General features: G+C 39.4%; 1 protein-coding gene across 3 annotated transcripts in view; it reads left to right on the forward strand.

Moving 5' to 3' along the window:
* LPGAT1 (lysophosphatidylglycerol acyltransferase 1) overlaps positions 1 to 18,539 on the forward strand; it is a 66,544-nt gene that overhangs the window by 42,172 nt on the left and 5,833 nt on the right. For all 3 annotated transcript variants that reach the window (XM_075088960.1, XM_075088959.1, XM_075088961.1), the window contains exons 7-8: positions 6,116 to 6,242; positions 15,822 to 15,928. In XM_075088960.1, the coding sequence (XP_074945061.1) occupies positions 6,116 to 6,242; positions 15,822 to 15,928 (234 nt within the window). The remainder of the gene's footprint in view (positions 1 to 6,115; positions 6,243 to 15,821; positions 15,929 to 18,539) is intronic.

The raw sequence follows: 18,539 nt of genomic DNA on the forward strand, positions 1-18,539 counted from the left end.
CCATGCTCTCGATTTCTTGTTACCACTAAGCTTTACTGATAGTGATGGGGTTCACCTCCCTCCCTCACCCGATTATGGTTAAATTGGTTTATAGATTAAAGGTAATTCCTTCTCATCAAAAATTATGTCTCCTTCCTGTTGGGTTTCCTGGGTAGCTATGTTACTATGAGTCATGATACACAGTTGCGGTGTTCTCAAGTGCTGTTATTTAATTCACTTTAAACCATCCTTGTAGCTTTTATACTATTGCAGATTTTATACCATTCAACTTTCTCAGCTAGAATGGTGTATAATACTGGGTGACAAAAGAAAAGATGCCAAAAGCAACTATAATAAAAGATGGTTCATTCTTAATATACTGATGTTATTATCTTTAGTATCTAATATACTTAAATTCTACCTAATTTGGTACAAACCAAGTTGCGTACAGTTGTTTCATCATGTCACCCCCCAATTCTGCAGCCCACTAGCTTGCTTTTGTGTACACCAAATGTCATTGGAGTTACAGCCTTCAAATAGTAGTTCAAGAATTGTGCAACAGCTAAATGCTACATCATCTGTCCTTCTTTGGCAAGGTCTGTAATCTGATTTCTGTCATCCCTTTGGTAGAGGTGGGTTTATGTTGTGAAGTGCAAGGTTCAGTAGCCCCCCCAAGTTTTCATTAGCCTTAATTATGATGTTGGTATTCTTAATGTGCGATCCCCTTTTCAGTTTATTTTTGTACTAGTTAGAAATTTCCCACAGTTTATTATCTGATTCTTACTCTGTAAAGTGACAGGAATAACAAATGTTCCTGAGCAAGGCAATCAATACTATTTGATTATTCTTGTACTTAAACTATCAGTTCTTTATCGGTTGCTTTTCCAAGGCAAGCAGCCTCTATTTTCTTAATTTCTTCTTCCTAACAGTTTTCCAAGCCTTCTTTCATATTTAAAGTCCCAAGTACTAGCCTTCATTGGGGTGAAATTTAACTTATTGTTGGTAAATAATAAATTAAATTATTAAAACAGTTGTCGCTTTTGCTGCCTTTGAAACACTTGTTTAACTTTAACAAAATTGTACAATTTTATTCCTAAGTAAATAGAAGGATGGAAAAACATGTAGGAAAGGTAGTACTATCACTCGATGGCTTGAGTGCTTTTGAAGCTAGAAAGTAAAGACAACATAGTTAAGCAGTCTCCATCCCTGAAAAGATGGTATAAATTTATTCCGGTCTCTGATGAAGGCATCCCTCTGGGCAGATGTGCTGTGCCCCCGCAATGGAGCACTGCTGCCCACCCCTGCATCCCAGGAGAAGGTTTTAGTGCAGAATAGAAATATGGGCAGCATAAAAAATACTTGATGCATAGCCACCATCAGCTTAACCCTGTAGGGACCAATGGGGGGGTGGGGTGGGGGTGGTAGGTATTTAATGGTTTGGTTTTGTTTGTTTAATTTTTTAATGGAATGCTTAGTTTCTGGTATAGTTGCAAGTACAATGTTTCTTCAGTTAATAAGAATTAATCTTGTGAACTTCACAACTAGCAAAATGTTTTAAATGCTAAACAGCTGGCAGTTCAAAGGAGTTCGGAGCAATTGTTCATTGAAGATATGCATTCCAGAGCTTATTTTTGATCAACCTGTCTCTAGTATGTGGGTTTTTTTTAATTCTGCTTTATTTCACTATGCAGCAATTTTTTGTCTGATAAGAGGTTGCTATGAGCTTGGTTAGAGCCATATTGAAATCTTATCTTACTGTTTTCAAATGCAGCACAGTACATTCAGTTCTGATGTTTTTTCTCAGAGAAATTCAATTTTCCCATCTGCAGAGCTGGACACTGGACTTCATAATTGATTTCTTTTTTTTAATAAAACTTTGATTCACTGTTATGTGAGGAATGTGACTTGAATAGCATGTGGGAATGCTTTTTTTTTTTTTATCCTGGAAAAGGGGCAGCTTGTTTTGTTCCTGGTGATTCGTTACGGAGAGGTCTTGGGATAATGAGTAAGATGTTCAGTCTGAGAGCTAATCTTTGGGAAAACAGTTAATTTTAAGGTCAGTGGTCCAGTTGATCACACAAGGACAAGTAGAGGACGAGCAGCAAGTTACAAGAATGCATTGCTATGCAGGGGGAGGCAACAGCCTCTTTTGGCTGCATTTAGTGTGATGCAAGTGTTCAGGAAACCACACCTGAATACTAGTGAATGCTAGTACGTATTTTCTTTTTCAAGTGGAATCTGCGGTCCTCAGGTTCACGCCGGGCTGGAGCATTCTTTTCTACTCTGGATGCAATGCAGCAGTATCGCACCATCCAGAGCTTGGCTGGAGGTGAGGTTTCCTGCTGAAACCTGTCTTTATAACTTGCTGTCTTCCTCAGTGGTAAACGCTGATGGTCTGCTGGCAGGTTTGAAGAATCCTGCTGTTAGCATTGGTTGAGAGTAACCCCAGGGAAGACATAGAGGGGACAAAGAGAAGCTCTGAACCCCGCTAAATCTGTGATTGTAGATGGTCAAGTATCTGCTGTGAGAGGACTGTAGGGGATGACGGAGCACTGAATGTCTTGAAGGTGCTGATGGTAAGTTGCTTCATCACTAAATACGAAACAACTTACTATCACTGAATCCACAGCTAGAGCAAGAATAAGGAAAAAAAAATAGGAAGATTTGCCTTTGGCGGTGGATAAAAAAAATCCAAAACAAACCAGCAAGCTAGGAGATTGTTTAAATTCTATTTTGATTTTTTTTTTTTGTCTAGGCCAGAAGGCCACTGCTACATGTGATTGTTCAGTCTTGTCTTAACACTCATAAGGCAAGTATGTACCATTCATACCAAGGTACATTATTACTGCAAGGTCTGGATGCAACTGCATAGGACAGATGCCTGCAGGCCTGTTTTGAACATTTATATACTATTTAAAAAGAATCAGACTCTTAACATTTTGAGGTGGTATGAGAAAACAGAATCCTCCACCTGTACTGAAAGTGGCAAGCCTCTACAGCAGCTTCTTCTGCTGAAGACTCTGGCAGCCAGGCAGCTCAGTCTTTCAGCAGCTACTAGAAGCAAAGGATGAGGCTTGAAAGACGCATCCTCAGGCATACTGAGGTCCCACCCCTTTGTGTTGTGTACAGTTGTCTGTTTCTTTTTCAGTTTCAGGATCTGGTAGAGCTTTGTGGCTTTAAAATAAATATGCTTGTGAGAAGTGCACAACACAGTATAACCCCCAAAAAAGGACAGCAAGATTTATTTCAAAATTAGCTTTCTGAAATCCTTGGTGACTTAGGTTTTTTTGGCAGTGTGAGATCTTGGACAATTATGTAAGGCTTATTGTAAACCACAGCATGCAGAAGTATGCCTGTGATTTGATAGCCCATCTTGGTAATTGCACGTGGAGGTAGCTGCACTAAGACGTGCTTGCTCTAAAGGAGGGTCTATGGAGGCTGACATTACCTTCAGGAATAGGTTGGGGGGTTTTATAACCTAGCCTGGGGTTCCTGGTAAGCTGTCAGAGGCAGGCTTTTCTCCCCAGCCTGTCCTGGAAAGGGCTGGAGGTGAGTTTGCAGCTGGTCTGAGGAATCCATGTGGCAGCTCTGCTCCACAAAAGCAGAAGGTAGGAAATCAGCCCAGAAGAGGATGCAGGAGTCTTCCCATAATGAAGTTTGAACCATTATCCACTGAAAGAACAGTTTGAAATACTAGCTAAATATTTAATAAATGATTTTAAAACATTTTACTGTAAATAAGATAATGTGCCCATATTCATCTGGCACATTTTAGGTGCAATTAATGATCTTTGTTGCTTACTCTCTTAGACAATTTATTTGTCTTTATCCATTCTTACTTTACATCTGGGAAATTAATAAATTGAATGGCTTTGTTCCGAAATCCATTTCTAAATGAATACTTCTGTGGATTTACTATTAATTTCATATTGGCTTTTCTCTAATACGTTGCTGCTTTTAAAATTACGGACTCTGTAGTTCGTACTTTTCTTAAGAGAGAGACTTGACAAGCACTCTGTCATGATGCTGGCAAGCCTAGAGCCTCTAATGGGACCTCATGTTCTCATCTCACGTGTCAGTCAGGGTTGTAAAATACTGTATTTCCAGAAGGTGACACTGGATGTTTCACCTTGACCTGTGTAGCTTGCACTTGGTCAAATTTCGGAACAGAATATTGCATGTTGCTAAGAACTCATAACCTTAATATTAGGAAATATTGTCTAGCCTTATTCAGGTAGTATATTTGCATTTGTAATGAAGCAGTACAACTCCGTGGTTGAGCAGACAGCATGGAAACATTAGTTGCTTGTTACAATAATTAATAGATATACATGATAGCATTGCTGTAACTGTCGTCTCACACTTAAAGGCAAATTAAATTAAATGAAATGCAGGTAGAAACTCGCAAGTCAGTCCTTGCATGTATGTTCTAGTTGGTGCTAATAACGCTGTGGCTTTTAGAGTGTGCCTCACACTGTGCTGCAGATTTCTTCATGTGTGTGGTAGCTCTTCTATAAAATTTGAGTGACCATTCTGGGCAAGACCAAACATCTGTCTAGCCCAACGTCTTGTCCATAACTCCAAGCGGATATCAGAGGAAGAGTAGGAACACAGCAAACATGCATTATACTTCTCCCACATACTCTCCTAGCTTCTGACTGTTTCCAGTGTGGTAGGTTTCCCAAGCCAGATGTGGGTTTCAGCCTGTTTAGTTAACCCTCCAATGGATTTCTTCCATGTACTTGTCCAGTTTCCTCTTGAACCCAGCTATCCGCATCCTTGACGTCCTTTGGCAAGGGGTTCCTCACAGTTCTATTCCCCTCTGCACGAAGAATCATTTTGCTCTGTTTGCTTTGAAAATTTTTCCTCTTGGCTTCATTCTGAATACATCTATTCTTGTACTGAGAAAGATGGTGAACAGTCCATCCCTGTGCATGTTCTTCATGCCAACAGTGGTTTTGTCAACCTCTATTATATTTCTTTCATAGCTATCTCAGCTGCAGGCTTGAAGAGTCTTATACTTTGTACTAAGACCTAACACCTCTTACGTGCTTCTGCCAACAGGTGGCTATTTTTAATAGTCAACTTTTTAAATGCTTTAAGATATTGCTGGGTATGATGTAAGCATATTACTATACTAGTGCATTAAGCATTAAGTAAGCATATTACTATACCAGCCTGAAACATAACATGACCTCACATACAAGGCAGCTCCTGTTCCCACAGAACAGATGTAAAATTGAGAAGCTGAACTCAAAGTGCCGTCTTGGTAATGTGCCTCTCCTTCCTGGTTTGCTTTCTGGATCTGCTGCTTTCCCTCTTTGCAAACCTGTAAACTGAAGACATGCCAGAGAAAGGTCATGGCTAGGTTGATATCTGACCTTGACTGTTGCTGGTAGTAACCTATGTTCAGATTTAAATTTGACTCTTCTGAATAACCTTCACAGAGAATACTTTCACCTCCTTTAATCCTTTTTTCAGTTTCCGAGCATGTACTGGTATCTTTCTGGGACCTTGTGGATGCAGTCTCCTCTCCGTTGTGAAAACTGGCCTATTCGTTGCTTTATTGTCTTTAATACGTGAGGTGGTGTATTTCCTCTTTATCCCGTAACTCAGATTTTTAAGAACCTTTGAGGGATTTTTTTTTTTTTTAAAAAAAGTCTTCAAAATTTGATGTTCTCTGACATAAATCACTTTGTCCAGTCGCCCTAACCCAGCAGTGAGGCTGGTTGTCCAAAGGGATCTGCGTGGGTGTTGCTTCATCAGTAACCTGCAGCTGTGAGCTCTTACGAAGGCCCAGTTGTAAATGTGCTTAAAGAGCAGGCCAAGAAAGTTGGATTTTTATTTTTGAAGTTTTCTTTTTGGTGAATGGGGGAAAGCACCTAACATTTGGGCCAATGTGTTATGTGACTATACTCATACCCAGTGAGTGAACTTGTTCTGTTCTGTGTGCTACAATATACAAGAGCAACAGAAATAACTGTGAGAGTAAAATCTTGGTCTAAGTGAAGTTCATAAAAGTGTTTCTGTGCTCTGTAATGTAATCTCATGAAGTAATATAAAAATGGAATAGCTATCAAATGAGTGACGTGCACTTTCTGATTACTTTTAATATCACATTTCTTTTTGTTCCTAGAGAGCAAATCAAAAGGCCTCCAGTGGGTGATAGATACAACCATTGCGTATCCCAAAGGTGACCCTATAGACATCCAAACTTGGATTCTTGGCTACCGACAACCAACAGTTACACATGTACATTACAGGTAGGAGATAAATCTACTCTTATGTTGAACTACAATATTAAAAAGCAGGTATTCACAAATTAGTAACATGATGTTTCAGCATATGGGAAATCAGTAGCAATGTCATTTTTTATGCGCGTCTCACACAGGTGGGCAACTCATATTATCTAAACACAGCACACTTTTCTTTTGACAAGTTCAGTGACCATTCCATAACTTGGCACGTTTAAGTTTTTGACTAGTGTCCTGTGGCTGAATATAGTTATGGGGAATATATTTGATGGCTAGGTCATATTTTCCAGTTTAATGTTAAGGTGCTGGTAAACGCAACTTAATTTTTTTCTTTTAAATAATGACAAGTTAAAAATCACTGTGTTTATTAAATAGTTTAACACTCTTCCTGTAGCAAATAAGTTGATCACATTTATCCCAAAACTGCATTATTTTGTCTTAATTCCCTTTTGGTGATTGGGGAGCTTTTAGACTTTTACAGTAAGTTTTCAGATAATGCTTCTGTGGATTCCCTGGGTGGCAGTTTGACTTGGAATGACCTTCTCCAGCATCACTGCTGTGTCGGTGTTATGTGATGTAGGGTACAGGCTGCTTGCTGGAGCTCGTTTCCTCAGCCATGTTTAAATCTGTCCCTGCTTTTTATAGAAATCTTCCTTCAAGTTCTTCTGAAGGTGAACATACTTACACCCTAATTTATGTAAGATATCGTAATATCTATTGTGCTTTATTCAGGTCACCTTAGTACTCTCTCAGATCTCTGGGATAGTTGCAAGTTTGGAATTTTACTAAAGAGTATTTCCAAAAATACATCCTTTAAAAAAAAGACGAAGTTATCTTCAGCAGAATTAACTTCCTGCTTCTAAATGTGTATATTCAAAACCTATTTTTGAGCACAAGCATAAAGATGATGTAACCTTCCTTGCATTGAACTTGAATGTTTGAGTTCCTGTAGTATTAAAATTCTAAGAAAAAAAAAATATTAGAAGTTGTTTATTCTTGGGTGTAGGTTTGTTTTCTTCCAGAGGGTCTAAATCACTGGTTTAGACCTAGGCAAGCCTCTATTTTAATTACTCTTTTTAAAAAAAAACAACCACCCCAAAACAAAAAAAAACCAAACCACCTCTAGTTGTTATGGCTGACCCTGTAAAAACATTTGAAGTATGCCCCAGATGGAAACTAATGGAGCGGCATGTCTCTGAAGGCTGAGAGCTGGATGTGATACCTCTGAAATGAGAACCGAGTGTCTTGGTTTTAACTGGAGCTTTGGCTCACTTTCCAGTCCTGGTAGTTCTTAAATTGGCACGTCAAGTTCAGGCACATGTCCTCTGGACTTTAGTTAGGTGCAGGGTGGCAATTTTTAAAGATGCATTTAACAAAGTACCCTGGTTCTGATAGCGGGCAGTAGCAGCAAAGGCTGGGGAAGGCAGCCCACGCGCCATCCCTCCGCACGTAAACACGCAATGGCTGTAACGTGTTCTGAGCAGGCACTGCATCTGAATGATGATGGACCTGGCCTTCATCAGCTTGTCTAATACCATTTTTAACCTGCTTATGCTTAGACTTCTACAATTTCCCATGACACAACATTTAATTGTTCTTGAGGGTGGCAGCCAGGACCGCTTCCTTTTTGTTTGTGTTGTTCTCCACCTGATGCCTTCAGTAGGTGCACCCTGTTTCCCATGTCCTGCTAGTAGTGCATGAATTATTCGTCAGTGATGCTCTCCGTGGCCCGTGGTTTTACAGAGCTTTCTCATATCCTGCTTTAGCTGTCCCTGTCCCCCTCCCAGCCTGATAAGTCTTCATCTATTTGGTGTCTCCTTACACAAAATCCTTTCCCTGATTATCTTGTTACTTTTGTCGGCACCTTTTCTGATTCTGCTATAACTAGTTTTTGAGTTGACTGACATCCTGAATTCCCTACAGTGATTTCAGGATCGCTTACCAGAGTACTAATAGCTAATCTTACAGGCTGCGGCAATGTATGCGTAGCTGCTGGAGATTTTTCCTTCCCCAGCGTTCATTGCCTTGCATTTACTGGTATTTAATTTCATCTGCAGCTCTTCTTGACTACCCAGAATAACACTATACCAAAAAGGTCGTATCATGTTTGTGTCCTTTTTTCCAGATTTAGCATACTATCTAGCTATGATATGCTAAGGTCTTTTAATGTATCTGGAATTAGAGCTGTAGTTTGGAATGAATATGGTGAATTTTCACCCTCAGTGCTTTTGACAATAAAATTTATTTTTAGATATTTTTGTGTGGCTTTAAAAATATTTTCTGTTTTACATAAAGGACATATTTATCAATGGCAGGATTAGCAGAGAGTGACTCAACAGCGTGTGTACATGAATTTACTCATGTTGCATCATCCTTTTCTATTGCTTACACAGAAATTTCCCTGTTGGATTCCCTTCAGGGCATTACAGCAACTGATTTTTTTTTTAATTAATCTTTTTTATTTTTTTTTACCAAATCACCTGACTTCAGTCATTAGGGGTTATTTTGTTTAGCAGAATGCTGTAATGTGATGGGCACCTTCAGGATTTTGACAACTTTAAATCATGTATTGATGATTTGCACAGAGTTGTTGGTACTACTCAGAACCTGCGAAGACAGAGTATGTGCCTGGGAAACGGAGTGGTGGACAGGGAAGAGTAGGGAACAACTGTTCTCTCCTGGAGGGTTTCTGGTATTAAAGAATAGGTGATAGCAGAGCTGTAAGTTTATTGAACCTTCTCCAGGGTTGGGAAGCCAGATAATTGAAGCTCAGTGGGCTGACATAAATTTCTTAGTGCTTATTTTTGAAATTATAGGTATGGTCAGTGGAAAACTGTCTCTCAGGAGCTTTGCATGTATGCCTCCTAGGTAGTGTCCTCACTTGTCTGAAAATACAGTGATGTCTTGAGCTTGTTTCTGTGTCAGCTCTTAATCAGGAGCAGTTCTGGAAAAACACCAAAACCCTTTATGCTTGTTAAGCTGCATGCTTCAAACAGCTGTACTCTGTGACCAGCTCATCCTTGCCATGTCAACCTCCCTCGTCTAGTCCTTGGCACATCTGTTTGGAAATGCAGAGCTACCTTTTGATGTGCTGAAAGGTGTCCTGGGAGGTTTCTGTGAGGTTTTGCTTCCTGAGAGCTGGTCAAGCCTTGGGGTGGAGGATGATACACCAGACCCGTGTAGCTGTACGGCTTGACTAGGAAACCTAAACTACTTCAAGTTCATCTTCTATGTGGAGACCAAAACACTGCTGTAACAGAGTCAGCTGGGGTTGTTGGCTGGGAATGCCAGCACTTATTCTGCAGGGCACAAATTCGAGGTGGTTCCTTGGTAATTCTTAATTTTGGTAACAACTGGGTATTAATTACTCTTTGTCCTTAACAGTGTAGGCAAGGATTAAATTAGAGACTGAGGTTTGAAAAGGCCTGTGCTGTGCTGAGCCCTGAGATGTCCCTTCTAGAGTCGGAGTATTTCTTTAACCCTTTGAAACAAACTCCATTAGCAAAGGAAAATCCAAGGTAAAGTGGACTTCATCTTTAAAAAGATGGAAACGTCAAAAATGTCTTCCGAAGATGGACAATATCAGAGGTGTTTCTCTTTTTCTGCATTTGACATAAATGTCCTCGGAAATGTTCATGAAATGTATATCAAGTGTGCCTGGATTGTTGTTATTGCCCCCTTTTTCCTTCATTTAACGCAATAAAATTTTGCTGGTTGTTTGTAATTTGGAATGCTTTTGGAGATTGCATTTGTAAAAAATTTAGGGTAATTTTTAAATAACCGGGGAGAGAGAAAGTTCTGCATGAGTCTATGTGCTCTAGCGTACTTGTTTCTCATCTATCACTTCTTTTAACTGAGTTAATAGCAAAAAAAAAAATTACCAAAAAGCTGCTTTGGAAAAAATAACATATAGTTTTGACCAGATGTTTGACCAGATGCCATCACTATGGTATGAAAGGAGAATTGGGATTTAAATATGCTGTTCCCTTTTCAGAGTAATCCGGAGTGAGGAATTGATGTATGACAGCAGTGTGGAAAAAAGCAACATTTTCTGCACTACTCGAACTGGAGCAGAGGAGGCCGCAGAGCCTTTTTTGTTCTGGCCGCTCAGTCAGTCCTTTCGGCTGTTCCCCTTGGTCACCACCTGTCTCTCTCTGCCTTATGGTCTTTCAAATCTAGTGTTTTCCTTTTCTCGTAGCCTGTCCTTTTACTGCAGGATTATTTCTTTTTCACCCTACTTAGGGAGCAACAGAGGAGTGAGAGGACACAGCAAGCAGTCTTATGTTTTCATTTTTAGATGCTTTTCTAGCTGATGAAAATGGCAGAGAAGTTTCAGTTTAATCCAGTAATGTTTTTTTATTTGAAAGCTCAATTTTGATAACGAGTTGAAGCTTGCTTTTCAAACTTCAGTTTTCTGTACAAATGATGTTTTTCAGGTAAGTTAATGATTAGGCTAAGCTGTGGCCTGATTTTCCTCAAGCTGCCAAAGACACTTCCCTAGAAAAAAGGACAATTACCAAATTTCAGATTCTTCAAAACACAAAGGTGTGAGAACTTGTCCTTTTAACTATCAAATAAATTTTTGACCCTGACAGGCTTGTCTCAAAACTCACTGGAAAGTGCTGAGAAACTGGGTTTGATCTCTGAAACATAATAATCAAGGAAAATATCTAATTAACTTCTTCCAGGTCAAATGGTGCTGGGATTTCTGGGGGAAATTTCAACCCACCTGTTAAACCAGTAAGCACAAAAAAAAGAAGGCTGGGAGGTGCAAGGCATCTCTAACTAGAGGTGTCACTGAGACCTGCCTTTTAATGAGTCTGTTGGAAAGGCTTGTTATCTCTTTTCAGGATGGTTTAGCTTTACGCTTGGGACATTTTGTGATGTGCATTGACCTTAAAATAAGCTTGAGCGGTTTGGTGTCTGTGTAGCAAGATGGCTACAATTCCCAGCTTCCACCATTTCCCTACAGTGAGTTGAGTTTTGGGATTATTTCTTGTCTTACAGCAGTCACTTTAGTCTAACTGACTTGGTGTTTCTCAGCTGGTCTCCAAGTTTCTCAAATAGTAAGATTTCCCATGTGCTGTTGTCAAAACCCAAGAGTTAAAAATGGAAAAAACCCTGGGTATGAAGTTTGTCCGATGCTTCATTTCCTCTCAGTCAAGAATGGTGTGGGGTTGGGGTTTTTTGCCTTGGCTTCCTGCTGGGTCATGCCCTTGTGTGACCATCTCCCGCCTTTGCGCTGTGTGATAGTGATTGTGGAGTAGAGGCCCTGAAGTCAGAGCTAGCCGTAGTCGTCTCCGCCGCAAAAGATTTATGCTGCATGAAAGTACCACACTATTTCCAGCTAACTCAGCTGTCTTTGTGCCATAATGCGGATGAGTACTGTGTCACCTTTCTTTCTTGTACCAGTTTTTGTACTGTGCTGCTCTTGAAAAGAGCTTTCAGCTTCTGAGGAGGTTCTTTTTTTGTGTGTCTATGTTGATACAGATTTATTGAAATAAACTAGACTGCTAGCTATAAATAAGATGGAATACATTGTGGTTGCTGAATGAATTTTGCAGAAATGTCTATGAAGGGCATCCACTTTGGCAGTGTATTTTAATATGCTTTTTTTTCTGCAAGAAACTTATTTTTGGTCATGCCTGAGATCTACCAACAACTTCTGTCACGCTGAGGTTATTTAAAGAGTCACTGAAAGAGTAAATAATGTTATGATTGAGAGGTGTAGGGGTGATAAAGAACTTTTAATTCAGGGTAGGATAGATATTGAATGGCAATTAGTACTTAAAGGTGGTATCTATGAACTTTAGCATTTTAATACAGAATTAAAGGTTGTTTCTCCAATAAGGACAATTCAAAGGAGATTAAATGTTTCCGAAAATGCTCTCTTTCTGAAAATTAATTGGGGTCTTTTGAAAAATGGCCTATCTGTAGGTAAGTGTCCGCAATTTCTTGTGTGTGCCAATGTGTCTTTGGCAGTTACATCTCCTTTTTTTAAAGTCCTTTCATCTATCCTGGACTGTCATTTATGCTAATATATTCTGGTTTGGGATGTAGAAACATATTTGTGTAGTGGTTTAAGAAAGTTGCCGTCCCTCAGTCAGCTACGCTGAGTGTCCCATGGCCATTGTCACCTCACAGCTGCAGATTGGTAACCTCCAGCTAGAAGATGCTGCCTTGTTACTGAGACAGCTTTGCAGAGTCCCATCAGAGTATGTCTTTACTTCCACCACCACTTTTATCTTCTCAGGGTGCAGCCTGTGGTGGCACTGCTTTTATCAAAGTTTAGCCTCCTCCCCACCTCCCCGTGATGGTAGTAAAGTGGCTGTTCCCTTGGTGAAAAATGAAAGATGGTGGTATTCAATTCTGCTTGAATTTTATGGTCAACTTAGCTTATCCAGCACTATTAAATTCCTTATTTGCCATACCAGGAACAAAGACACCCTTATTTTCAAGCAATGTGAGGTTAGTTTTGTCCAAAAGCTAGACAGGTTTGAGTGCCCAAGAGAATCTAGAAGCTTCAGATATTACATGTTGACCTTGTTCATTGTCAGGACAGTTCTATGTGGTGGTAACACTTTATTTTCTTGATGAGAACAGCAAACCGTTTGCATTTAGTGGCAATCCTGATGCTAGATACCCAAAGGTGGGATAGAGCCAAGATGATTCTCATGCTGTGACCACGCTGATAGCTGTTTAAATATCTCACTGAATGGAAGAAACTATATCCTGCACCTTTTAACAGTAGACCTGGCAGACCTCCCAGCAATGGTTGGGGATGACTCTGCTCCAGATAGCACACTGGCTTCCCACTGTTGTTTTGGATCGTCTGTGTAGAGAGTTTTGTAACATTAGACTTCTCAGTTACCTTTTCTGAGCCCGTCTCCTTACAGAGAGTGTTCTTTTAAAACACAGGTGCTAAAGAAGCCCTCTGATGGGCACGGACTGATGATAGTGGCTGAATGTTCCGCATAAATACGGCAGGGGTGGTGGTGGTGGGTGTTAGCTTCACCTTACCTAGTACAGGAAGGGCTTGTTCCACAGTTTTAAGGATTATTTTAAACATTTCATCTCTAACTTAGCTCAGTCATTACTAAGAATGTTATGCTTGTAAAAATAACTCTGGATAATCTAAAAATATGTTTGAAAATGCTTCTAAATACACAGACACTTACTGTTGCTGACACTGTGACAGCCAGTGTTGCATTACTGGAAAACCATTTGTTTTCCTCTCTGTATTAATATTCATTCAAAATGGGTATAATGGTGATTGCTCCTTAAACTTCCAGGAAGTGGGGTTCATATCCAGAAACTCAAGTGTTCTGGTTACTGTATTGATTCATACAAGAGCCTGGGTGGATTCAAGCAGGGAAGTGGTGTGCTGCCTTCCATTAGTCTCTCACAATATTGGTATCACTTATGCTACTTTGCTACTCCATTAGAGTGCCAGCTCATAAGTTGTTTCTAATGAAGTATCTTGTAAGATCTTGTGATTATGTTTTCAGACTAGTAGGTACATTCTTGGAAAAATACCAGGCTTAACTAGGTTATCGAGCTGTAAAGCTGTTGCCCGTTAGGTAACTGAGAAGCGAAGGTGGAGGTGAAGAATATCTGTGGCTTACAGTGGAAACTGCATATGAAGCCAGCTAATCCTAGACTTCTGTCCTGAGCCCACACGCACGTTCTGTTAGTTCTGAACGATCTTCAAACTTGCATAAGCAAGCATCTGTCCTTCAGAAATATAATGTGAAACGCAATATTCCGTGGCTGAGTCCTTTTATCTCTTCACAGCAGATAGGCAGAAGGGAGTAAAAATAGAGCTTGGCGACTTGGTTGTGTTTGGGGACAGAGATTAAGTCTTTCTTAGTGTTACACCCTCAATAAAAACGGTCCTTTCTCTGTGGGTGTGTATGCGGTTTAATTTTCATCTGCTGTACCACATCTGGGCTTCAAGATAAAGTAGTTCTTTATTACATGTCTTTGTCATTGCTTTTAATACGCATGCTGAGGACTTGCACTATTGATTGGACTAACAACTATTTCATAATATCTGTCTTTGACCAAAGACTTTTCTTCCTGAGATATTCTACCTAAGATAACAGTTGCTAAATTCTGATTGCTAAGACTGGCTTTACTAGAGCACAGGAAACTCCACAGTTTGAGGAGGACGTAGGTAGAATTGCTGCAAAGGCTACAGAAATACCTGAGTTCATGTTGATGCCATAGTTAGAAAATAAAGTTGTTCATCTCCTTATACGGAAGTTACCTCTGTATGCCGAAGCACCATTATTTTTAATTCTCTCATTAAAGCAATGCTTTGCTGCTTTTCTCCTCCACTTACAGCTTATTTTTCCATGCATCAAACTGAAAGGGGGAGGTACAAATGACTTGGCCACAAAGCGAGCGAAGACGTTGGAAATAGTAACAGCAACAAAAGCATTCTTCAGAAGTGTCTTATTTCTGTACTCTGACATTCCCGTATCTGTTCAGCCACTTCACACATGATTGTGGCATTACTTCAGATTCTTTCCAGTGTAATCAATCAAGACTGTGTATAAAAAGAAATGAAAAATCCACTAATAAAAATAGGAGCATGGTGTAGATGACAGGGTAAATGGGAGCTCACCTGAAAAGAGAAACCTACAGTAAAGGTCTTACATTTCAGAGCATGAATTGTTTAGGCTAGCCTGATACACAAATGTCTTCTGCCTTGGCCTCCCAGTGAAACGTGGCAGATGTCTAAGTTCTTGTGTCTATCAGAAGGCACTTAGGGTCTACAGAGGAGATTTCACAATTACTGTGAAAGACTTGAAATTCTATTTTGAAAAAAATCCAGTGAGATATGGTGGGTTATTTGGTGTTTTCTGCATGTATGTATTCCAGTGAGTTCTGCCCTGGATATCTGATTTTCTAAGTAGACCTAGTATGCAGTGTAGAAGGAACAAAACATTGGTAATTCTTCCACTGGGGTTTTTTAAATTTAGCAGCAATATTTGAGTACACTTACTCATGTGGTGAGTTTTCAGTGTAAAACCCGCCTTAGAAATTTCAGACAAAGATGATGGCATCCTTTGAAAAGCACAGAGGGCTCATTTTCTGGGATACAGAAGAGCTACTGGTACTTAGTGATGCTGTTACGCAGCTTCTGCCTGTTGAAGAACCGTTTCTTCAAAACTGTGGCTGAAACTTCTCAGTCTTTTATTTCTTTCTGTTTCAGTGCATGAACTTCATAGCATCTTGGTTTGTATATTTTTAAGGATAATAATAGAGTGTAGTGGTATTCTGTTTAAAAAAAGCCCCTGCAGCTTAGTAGGTTTTGTCAAATGCTGCAGCACAGCATTTGATAGAAGCTGATAATGCCCGTGTCTGATGTGTGCATCTGGCTGGTAACCTGGAATATTGCAGTTTTGTATCCTTCATAACTATGTGATCTGTGAATCGGAGGGAGAACAAACCATGCAGTTAGATTTATACCAAACTCTTGTTCTCTGTGTTTTGAGGTGGGCTGGGGCAGAAAGGAATAGGTTTTTTTCTTCACATACAGAATGCATTTTCTACATTTAATTACCTGTCTGTCTTTGGTAGGATTTTTCCAGTTAAAGACGTACCTGCAGAGCCTGAAGCTCTTACACACTGGCTATATCAACGATTCATTGAAAAGGAGGATCTCTTGACACATTTCTACAAAACAGGTAGGATGGTAGCTAGCAAAGAGAATTGCACTTTGCTAATGTCTTTTCTTACAAGGATCTCAAAATAGTTTAAGAATGCGTGTACATTCTTCACACAAATACAATCTCGATATAATTATCAATACTTATGTGGCAAAAAAAAGTATGATAAGAAATGATCTAGGAAAGGTAAATTACCTGGGTAACGTTAAATAGGGTAGTGTTTGGAAGCTGGCACATTCAACACAGATCTAAGGAAATCCTCTTTTTTTTTTTTTCCTGCAATAACATACAGTTCAGCTGTGAAACTTGCCTCCACAGCATTTCGTTGACTTGGAATAATTTAGCAAGATTCAAAGAGGTAGCGAACATTCACACACATAGTAAAAGTATTTAGAGTATATGTGAAGTTTGGAGGGGATATAAAACCTTTGTGCTTTAAAATGAGCAAGTTCTTGACTAAATGAGATTAAATAACATAACCTGCCTTGGATAAGGGTCTTATCTGCTTAGTGCGGCTATTTACCATGTTCCTCTGACACTTGTGCTGTTAGACAAAACTGGTCTAAGCGGCCTGCAGGTCTAATCCAAAACCATAGTGCTCTTCTGTGTCCTGTTAAGCTAAACAGAAGGATGCTGTGATGGGAAGGATCTGTAAGAATTACATGGCATAAAGTCTCTGGAGTCTTGATGTGCAGCCCTGTGCTGTGAGTACTGGCCGCCTTGCTGCAAGGTATTGAGAATCACTTCCATCATAATATCCTTTCCATGCTAATGGATCAGAGGAATCTAAATAAACTTAGGGCATTAATAACATTACTGAAAGGATCCTGGTAAACATGTGATTTAAAATATCAGGTAAATACTTGGAAACTATAGCCAGAGAATTGTTTCCTCAAGGCTCTTTTTCTTCCATCCTGTTGGTACTGAAGTATATCATCTGCCCTCCAGCAGGTGTGTGGTGGGGGGTGTGGGGGTGTGTGTTCAGAATGCAAATCAGAGGAATTCATCAAAATAAAAAAAAAAGAAAATCCAGAGAGGAAAAAGTAAAGTTTTATTTTGACATACAGGAAAGGAAGTTTATCAAACAGACTGAGTAGGAAGACTCCAGCAGCTTGTCTCTGAAGAAAAATAATCTCTGCCTTTGCAAGTAGCACAGTTGTTGGGGGGGGAATATTCAGTCTCTTGACTCAGATGGGTTTAATGTTCCAGAGCAACTGTTAAACAAAGAGACTTATTTCCATTAGATGATTTATTGCAAAGACTGCTTTAATTCCATTTTGAGTGTTTAATTTATCAATGGTGGTGCTTAAAAAGATTAATAGAATTCGTTAACAACCCAGTTGTATTTTGCTTTATGAAATAGTGCTGTCGCTCATCCATCATTGATGGCAAAAGTCAGACCCTGCTATATAAATTGCATCCAAATCCCTATATTGGACTTTATTAGATGAATAAGCTTGTGAATCTGTTCAAAACTACAAGTGTAGCCGATAGGAGGTAAGGAATTCTCGTTACTGAGACATTATTTCACAAATACCATCAAAATAAGTCATACCCCCAAAAATCTAACTAGACCAGGATTTCAGAGAGTATAATTAATATAATCACATTTACTCATTGAAATGTGCTTCCAAAATAGGATAATTGGTTATAATTTGCCAATGTAATCAGTATGAATTAATAAGACATGTTTTAAATGCAAATGCTATGACATAGGACCTTATTAGGCATAAATTAGCATACTTCGAAGTTATTACCATTTATGCCAGTTGAGAACTTGCTTGCATTGCTTTTGTTGGCTTCCTGCAAAAGTGCTGTTACAGTTTTTGGAAGCCCCCTGGCCAAGTCCTGAGGCCTAATGTGAGGGGAGTTCCTGAAGCTGCTCAAGAGCTGGCTTTGTACTGGTGTGTTACGCTGGCTCACGTTGGCGTAGGTTTAAGACTTAGGGCTGTTTCAGCGTTTTTGGGTTTTCTGGGGTTTTGTTTTTAAATACACATTGCTTAGGAACTTGTCTCAGTCCGTAAAACTTATTCCATAAAGCTGGCGTAACATTTAATGCTATGTGAAACTTTAAAAGTTCATATTGACGGCGTCATCAGTAGAAATACATTCCTTTAGCATATATTTATTGGGGGAGAGGAAGAGACAAAGCCTAAAACACCTTTTTGCTGTATTCCTAAGTGTTAAGAACTTCAGTGGATCTGGGGAAAACCTGTAATATTAGACCTCTTAAAATGAAACAAAAACAAGTATCTGCCTAAAATCTGAATATGAAACTGCCCCATCCTTTCTCACAGGTGCATTTTACACATTTTGTTTATAAAATTAAAACCATTTACAGTTAATATCTATAGGTTTAAGTAACACAAAGACTCTTATTTTAGCAGCTAGTGGAAAGCTTGTATTGGCGAGTTCATGATTTCTCTGAAGTCTTCAGCAGGATAACCTTGAACACTGCAGTAACACAAATGAGATTACATTTAGCAAGACAAAAGCACTTGAAGACTACTCAAAAAAGCCCTCTAAACTAGGAGCTTCTCAGTTGGAAATGAGGAATTGTATACTGAAGTCATCATGCTCCTCATTCACTGTGACCATAAGCCAACTGGCATAACTAAAAAAGTAAGCG

This window comes from Phalacrocorax aristotelis, chromosome 3 (assembly GCF_949628215.1).
Source record: "Phalacrocorax aristotelis chromosome 3, bGulAri2.1, whole genome shotgun sequence".
Taxonomy (NCBI): Eukaryota; Metazoa; Chordata; class Aves; order Suliformes; family Phalacrocoracidae; genus Phalacrocorax; species Phalacrocorax aristotelis.